This window comes from Bos mutus, chromosome 7 (assembly GCF_027580195.1).
Source record: "Bos mutus isolate GX-2022 chromosome 7, NWIPB_WYAK_1.1, whole genome shotgun sequence".
NCBI lineage: Eukaryota > Metazoa > Chordata > Mammalia > Artiodactyla > Bovidae > Bos > Bos mutus.
This window is the reverse complement of record NC_091623.1, coordinates 82,193,784-82,202,047: the sequence shown is the minus strand read 5'-3', so window position 1 is coordinate 82,202,047 and position 8,264 is coordinate 82,193,784. Positions and strand designations below refer to the sequence as shown.

The 8,264-nt window shown below is 40.5% G+C and overlaps 1 protein-coding gene across 1 annotated transcript; it reads right to left on the bottom strand.

The window, feature by feature from the left end:
• Window positions 1-6,736: 6,736 nt before the first annotated feature.
• LOC102287316 (olfactory receptor 2T27) lies at window positions 6,737-7,666 on the bottom strand. The gene has a single exon (XM_005911272.2). The coding sequence runs from the start codon at window positions 7,664-7,666 to the stop codon at window positions 6,737-6,739; it is 930 nt and encodes a 309-aa protein (XP_005911334.2).
• Between the last annotated feature and the right edge of the window lie 598 nt (window positions 7,667-8,264).

Sequence of the window (8,264 nt, the reverse complement as noted above, 5' to 3'; positions counted from 1 at the left end):
CAGGATACAATAGCTTCAATTAGATATTAATTAGAGATATAAAGAGTAATAGAATGAGGATAGCTCAGTAGGAAAATTCAGTGGAGAAAAGAGGCTGAGTAGCTTGGCTTACGTGGAAAACCAATAAAACTTCAAGACAAGAAGTTTGCACCACTTACGTAGGCCGCAGGCGTCCTTCTGTTCTCCCAAAGGAGAGGAGACACTGAGGCCCCCCTGGTCGGATCTTAGCAGCCCAGGCAAAATTAGTAAGCTTGGTGGGTTCCGTGCTTCAGATGGAGACTCAGCCAGAGTTTGAGAGAGAGAGCGACATGGGGAGACCAGTATTTCGAGAAACTGATCCCAATTCTTTATTTTCCATGGTCTACTTTTATACACTGAGATGTTATGCAAAAGTCACGCGGGGTCAGCAGTCCTGACTTTTATCAAAGTCAGGTGCTTCATGCAAATGTATACAGAGGTCTTAGGGGTGTTGCATCATCTTCTGGCCAGGGGGCCTGCTGACAATTTATGACCCTCTCCTTGTGACAGCGGTCAGTCAATCAGGACACTTATTTCTCCAGGGGTGATTATTCTTAAAAAAGACTCCACCTTCCGAAGGTACCAGATAAAGTTACATTCCTATAGGGTGAGGGTGTAGTGGGTTTTAATTAAGGAAAGAAATTTACTTAGCCTAAGGTCTAACGTGATTAATATCAAAGGTTAATACTTATTTCTTCTATATATTCATTAATGTGTGTAAGGGCAGGGGATGTGGAGACTTAGCAACAAATATTGTCTCAACAAATGAAAAACCCTTCACCAATACAATTTCTAATCAGCCCACTATACTTATACTAATGGTTTTCTAACTTCTATAAAGAACCTGTTTTTAGAAGGTTTAAAGCATCTCGTGCCTCTCATGGTTGGGAGGCTGTGAGCAATCACATGTGGCCGGACAAGCCTGTCAGGCAGGCTAGAGAACCTTCAGAGGAGTTTGTAGGTTAAAACACTCTTGTCACGCCCAGGAAGTTTTATTAACTGGAGCTCTAAGTTAACTCCTTCTCTGAAAGAGGTGGTGGGGGACAGTATCCCGTAAAGTCAGAGGTGTAGGTGAGAGCACAAAGTAGTAAAGTAGGCAGGCTCTGGTTATGGGGGTAGATGCTCGAGGATTTCCAGGGGACTCCTGAGGCTCGATCCTGCCTTTGCGTATGTTGAGCCTCCTTCCTCATGACCTTTGCCACAAGCAGAGTGCCTCACACTGGCCCCCAACAGTCATGTATGGATGTGAGAGTTGGACTGTGAAGAAGGCTGAGCGCTGAAGAATTGATGCTTTTGAACGGTGGTGTTGGAGAAGACTCTTGAGAGTCCCTTGGACTGCAAGGAGATCCAACCAGTCCATCCTGAAGGAGATCAGCCCTGGGATTTCTTTGGAAGGAATGATGCTAAAGCTGAAACTCCAGTACTTTGGCCACCTCATGCGAAGAGTTGACTCATTGGAAAAGACTCTGATGCTGGGAGGGATTGGGGGCAGGAGGAGAAGGAGACGACAGAGGATGAGATGGCTGGATGGCATCACTGACTCGATGGATGTGAGTCTGAGTGAACTCCGGGAGTTGGTGATGGACAGGGAGGCCTGGTGTGCTGCGATTCATGGGGTCGCAAAGAGTCAGACACAACTGAGTGACTGATCTGATCTGATCTGATGCATCAATATATGATACTTCTTTTTCTCTTTCTGAATTACTTCACTCTATATAACAGGCTTTAAGTTCATCCACGTCAGTTCAACTGATTCACATTTGTTTCCCTTTATGGCTGAGTAATATTTCATCATATATATATATACACCACAATTTCTTTATGCATCCATCTGTCAATGGACATCTAGGTTGCTTCCAAGTCTTGGTTATTGTAAATAGTGCTGCAATGAACATTGCGGTACATGTGCCTTTAAAATTATGGTTTTCATATGGTACATACCCAATAGTGGGATTGCTAGGTTATATGGTAGTTTTATTCCTAGTTTTTAAAAGAATTGCCATACTTTCTCCGTAGTGGCTATATTAGTTTACATTCCTACCAACAGTGCAAGAGGGTTCCCTTTCTCCACATCTTCTTTAGTATTTATTTTTTGTAGATTTTTATAATGCTCTCTTCAATTTTTTTAAATCAGTGTTTGCAATTTTAAAGTATATATCTTTTGCCTCTTTACCTAGGTTTATCGTATTGTACTCTTTTTGTTGTGGTGGTAAATGGAATTGTTTCCTTAGTTTCTCTTTCTGATCTTTTATTGTTAGTGTATAGTGCTAGTGCTGTTCTGTCACTCAGTTGTGTCTGACTCTTTGCAACCCCATGGACTGCAGCATCCCAGGCTTCCCTGTCCTTCCGTCTCCCGGAGTTTGCTAAAACTCATGTCCATTGAGTCAGTGATGTGATTCAACCATCTTGTCCTCTGCCATCCCCTTCTTCTCTTGCCTTCAGTCTTTCCTAGCATCATGGTCTTTTCCAGTGATTTAGCTCTTCGCATCAGGTGGCCAAAGTATTGGAGCTTCAGCTTCAGCATCAGTCCTTCCAATGGATATTCAGGATTGATTTCCTTTAGGATTGACTGGTTTGATCTTGATGTCCAAGGGACTCTCAAGAGTCTTCTCCAAAACCACAATTCAAAGGCATCAATTCTTGGGCACTCAGCCTTCTTTATGGTCTAACTCTCACATCAATACATGACTACTGGAAAAACCATAGCTTTGACTTTGGAATATAGAAACTGCTGTATTAAAAAATCCTTCTGGGAATTTAATGTTATATCTTGCAAATCTTTTCTATAGTTGAATTTCTATAAATCTTAAGGGTATTTTTTTCTATAGAAGCTTCACAGAAAACCCAGGTAAAACATTTATTCTAAGCAGATTTGTTATTGTGACCCTGAGATAATGAAGTAGATCCCAGTAATATTAGTGGAAAATTAACTAATATTTTAAGAGATTTGCTATAGTGAAAATGTTCCTTGATTGGGCCAAAAAAGTAACAGTCATAGCACTAAATGAAAAGAGATCTTTGGTGGGTGGCCTAGACGGTTGACTAGGAAGACCCTAAACTCACCTCCTTTATTGAGCACACCAAAATTACAACTATTTACAGATTGAATATTGATTAGAAAAACCAGAACACTGACAGAAAAGATCTCATACAATGAAAGATATAAATAAGGAGCACAACAATATGGGTGGGAAGGATGGAGATGCAGTATAGACAGGATGCATACCCTCATATGGGTCACCCACAAATGGGAGAATAATTACAATTGCAGAGGTTCTCCCCAACAAGTTAGGGGTCCAAGCCCCATATTGAATTCCCCAGACCAGGCTGTGAGACCAGTAAAGCTTGATTTAGAAAAAGCCTGAGGACTGTAGAAAATAGAGATGTCTGTCTTAAAGGGCTGACAAAGAATCTCACGTGCTCTAGTATACAGAGAAGAGCCACTAATTTGAAAGAAGCATATGCCAGACCCAGCTGCTGATCTTGGAGAATCTCTCAGAAAGGCAGGAGGCAGCTGGAAATCACCTTGGGAACATGAACACTGGTGGGAGTCTTTTTGGGGAGCATGTTCTATCATGTGGTTGCTGGTGCTGGCAAATGCCAGTTTGTAATCCCCCCCTCTAGTTTATGGCTCAAGACATGTCCCCACACACCAATGACCCAGAATTAGCTCTGAGCTACCCACGACTTTGTAGACAGAGAATCTTGGATTTGGCTTCACCCACCAGGCATCAGCTCCAGGAATAACTGGGCCCCCCACCAGTGGGTCAACATACCAACTCCAGGACTTCCAGAGCCTTGCAGCTAGCCAAAGACCTCAGGACTGGCTACACAGACTAGTGAACTGGCACTAGCCTTGGGATCACTCCACCCCACTGCAAGGCATAAGCCCTGCTACCAGCAGGCCAACATCAGCTCTGGAATCCCCAAAGACCCAGTTCTGCCCACCAAGAGACAGCACCAACTCTGAGACATGTTGGATCTCTCAGCCAGCTTCCCTGGGATTCAGTTCCACTCACCAGTGGCCCAACACCAAATTTTGGATTCCCTGAACCCTTTAATCAGCAATGTCAAGGACCTGCTTTGCCCACAAGTTGGTATTAGATCTGGGAACCAAGACCAAACAACCACTCACAACAAAACCTGACTCCATGCACAAGTGGGTCAGCATTGGTCCTGGGACCTCCTGGAGAACTAAAGCCATCTGCCTTGGCACCCAGCCTCACCTATCTGTCAGTAGACTCCATACAAGGCAGAGTTTAGCAACTAACAGGACTAGGAGATAGCCACACCTACAAGACCACCCATAATACTACTAGTCAAAAGGACTCATGCAATCCACATAGTGGGGTGCCCCTCTAGCAGTTAGCTCCTGTGACCAGAGAGGAATGCATTGTTGAGATGCATAGGGTGTCTCCTACAAAAAGCCTCTTTGCTGAGATCAGGAAACATAGATCAGATCAGATCAGATCAGTCGCTCAGTCGTGTCTGACTCTTTGCGACCCCATGAATCACAGCACGCCAGGCCTCCCTGTCCATCACCAACTCCCAGAGTTCACTCAGACTCACGTCCATTGAGTCAGTGATGCCATCCAGCCATCTCATCCTCTGTCGTCCCCTTCTTCTCCTGCCCCCAATCCCTCCCAGCATCAGAATCTTTTCCAATGAGTCAACTCTTTGCATGAGGTGGCCAAAGTACTGGAGTTTCAGCTTTAGTATCATTCCTTCCAAAGAAATTCCAGGGCTGATCTCCTTCAGGATGGACTGGTTGGATGTCCTTGCAGTCCAAGGGACTCTCAAGAGTCTTCTCCAACACCACACTTCAAAAGCATCAATTCTTTGATGCTCAGCTTTCTTCACAGTCCAACTCTCACATCCATACATGACCACTGGAAAAACCATAGCCTTGACTAGACAGACCTTTGTTGGCAAAGTAATGTCTCTGCTTTTCAATATGCTATCGAGGACTACTTAAGTACCAAAAAAAAAAAAAAAAAAAGGAAAGACATAAAGGTAGAAATTGACATTAGCACAGGAATGGCAGTGGACTTAACAAGAAACTAGTGAAAAGAATGAATTTCTGAATTTCATCCAGAAAGAAAATAAAGAAGGAAACACAGGCTTTAATTGATGCATTAGACTAATTGGATACACACACACACACACACACACACACGTAACATTTTATACAAAATCAGCACAATAGACCTTCTTTTCCAATTTTACATGAAACATTCTCTAAGATAGATAATGTGCTAGGGCACAAAACAAATCTCAGTAAATTTAAGAAAATTGAACTCATATTAATCATATCTTCCCACTACAAGGCTACATGACAAGAGAAAAACTCCAAAGAACACAAACACTAAAATATATGCTTACTAAACAACCAATGAGTTATTGAAGATATCAAAGAAGAGATTTAAAAAATACCTGGAGACAAAATGAAACACTCAAACACCCAATGGGCCAAAAATCTATAGGATGCAGAAAAACAGTTCTAAGTGGGAATTGTATAGCAATACAAACCTACCTCAGGAAAAAAGAAAAATCTAAAATAAGCAATGTATCCTTACATCTAAAGAAACTAAAAGAAGAAAAACAAACAGAACACAGGTTATAGAAGAAAACAAACCATAAAGATTAGAGTAGAAATAAATGAAATAGATAATAAAAATGGAAGAGATCAATAAAATTAAGAGTTTGTTCTTTGAAAAAACAAATAAAATTGATAAAACTTTATACAGATGCATCAATTTTATTAATTTAGAGAGGACTTAGTAAAATAAGAAATGAAAAGAAGTTACAACTTATACCACAGAAATGCAAAGGATCATAAGAGATTACTACAAACAATTATAGCCATTAAAATGGACAACCTAGAACAAGAGGACATGATTTTGATGATGATATTGATGATGTCAATAATAATAAGAAAATTGAACAGTTAACTAGAACAGTGAGTGATAATTTTATAAATTAAAATTTTTATTGTTGCTCATTTTACTTGAAATAAGACCATATAATCATAAGTTTCAGTTAATTGTAGTTATTTTTAACTACAGTCTCAGTAGTCACACTGAATTGGATTATAAATTATGAAATTGAACTATTTCATTGGCTTGAAAAATAACAACAATTAATGTAGCATTGAAGAATGAAAAAGGGTGAAAATTGAGAAGTGGACATAATGCAACTACATAAATTATATGTAGTAAACTTAAAAAATTATGTATGAGTACAAGTAGCAGATTAGAAAAAAAGAAGAGTTATATAGAACTATTTCATGGAATAAGTGATCTTTGATCTTTTGTACAGTGGAGCTTCAGTCAAGGCCATTAAGAATGAATTGATGAATGAAAGAAAACACAGAAATAATGACTTTAAGAAAGAAACATCAACCAAGTAGTTATAGGGTGACAATCAGTTTTGGATTTAATGACGCTGACCCAGAGGATGGAGATTATCTGTGTAAACCCATGCAATTTCCCCCAAAGCTAAAGACAAGTAACACACTGTTTGTACTCAACTAGAGTCATCACTATAGAACTAAGAAGAGCTCCATCTCAATAGACATATGTCAATATGTATGCGTCCTAATATCATCCTGCTCCTTTATGCTGTTATATTTCCTATATGACAGTCCAGTGACCATGATTATTTTTAATATTGACAGTAGAGCATTTCTGACAGTGACATTGTAGAATATGATATTTCCTCAATTGTAACACTTTCCCATGCACTTCCTCAGAGCCCCCGCCACTTCTTTATTCCTCAGGCTGTAGATGAGTGGGTTGAGCATGGGGGTCACTATGGTGCCAAGAACAGCTCCAATCTGGTCTTGTTCAGGTGTATAGGCTAAGGCGGGTGTCATGTAGATGAAGATAGCTTGACCAAAGTAGAGACTCACCACTGTCATGTGGGAAGAGCAGGTAGCCAGGGCTTTGTTCTTGCCCTTGCGAGAGTTCATCCTGAGAACAGTGAGGAAGATGAGAGTGTAGGAAGTTAGGATGAGAATAAATGGGATCAGGAGAAAAACAATGGTTGACACAAATTTCACCATCTCATAGGCTGATATGTCCATACAAGACAATCTCAGGATGGCAGGCATCTCACAGAAGTAATGATTAATCTCTCTGGAACCACAGATGGGGAAGTTCATTGGATAGATGGTGTGTACAAGGGCTGCAAGCGCTCCACCAATCCAGGCTGCAGCAGCCATCTGGAGACAGGTGTTGGGGTTCATGAGGACTGTGTATCGCAGGGGGTTACAGACAGCCACATAGCGGTCATAAGCCATGAGAGTCAGCAAGATGCACTCAGCAAGGCCAAGGGTGAGGAAAAAGAAGAGCTGAGTAGCACAGGAAAAATAGGAAATGTTCTTCTTCCCTGTGAAATAGTTGGTGACCATTTTGGGGACCGTGCAGGAGATGTAAGCCAGGTCAATGAGGGAGAGCTGACTGAGCAGGAAGTACATGGGCGTATGAAGATGGGAGTCCAGCCAGATAAGGAGGAGTAGTATGGCATTTCCAGTGAAGGCCGCAGTGTAGATAAGGATGATAATGAGGATGAGGAGGTTGGGATGTCTGAACCAGGGAAAGAGCCCCAGGAGGATGAAGTCAGTTGAGGTATCATTCTTCTGATTCATATTTTCATTCAAATGCCTTATTCAAACTGAACACTTGCAGAAGCAAAATAATGTAGCAGAGGATATGGTGCTCTGCTAAAATAATTTAATCTGTTGGTCAGGACTTTCTTTGTACACTTACGGATCAGACTCCAAAGCAGCACATTCTCATAAAAGAGAAAATGGGAAAAAAACCACACACACAAAACTTCCTCAAATTAAAACGCCTGTACTTAGAAATTAGAAAGATCATATCTGAAAGTTGGTAAATGAATATTTATTCTGTTTGATTTGATCCGTTTGATTTGATTTATTCCGCTTGATAATAATCACTTACTTAACCATTATTTCTCCCATGTTTGAATTTCTTAATGTCTGACATTCTTATTTCTTGCATATTGCTTTTCTAAGTGTCTTATTCTATCTACCTTCACCCTAGAAGAAAGATTTCTTGAACTTCCTTTGGAATTCTCTCCCAGCTTTTATCAAGAAATTTTAATTGTCAGCTAATGAGAAAAGCTATTCACTTCATTTTATAAGCTAATCTCTGTAATTCTTATTTTATTCAGTTTTCTCTTTTGATTCATACTTCTCATCTTAGTTTTCAACTGCATATTTA

What these genes read in the sequence shown, in the direction of transcription:
- LOC102287316 (XM_005911272.2), bottom strand. Translation starts at nt 7,666, where the DNA reads ATGAATCAGAAGAATGATACCTCAACTGACTTCATCCTCCTGGGGCTC.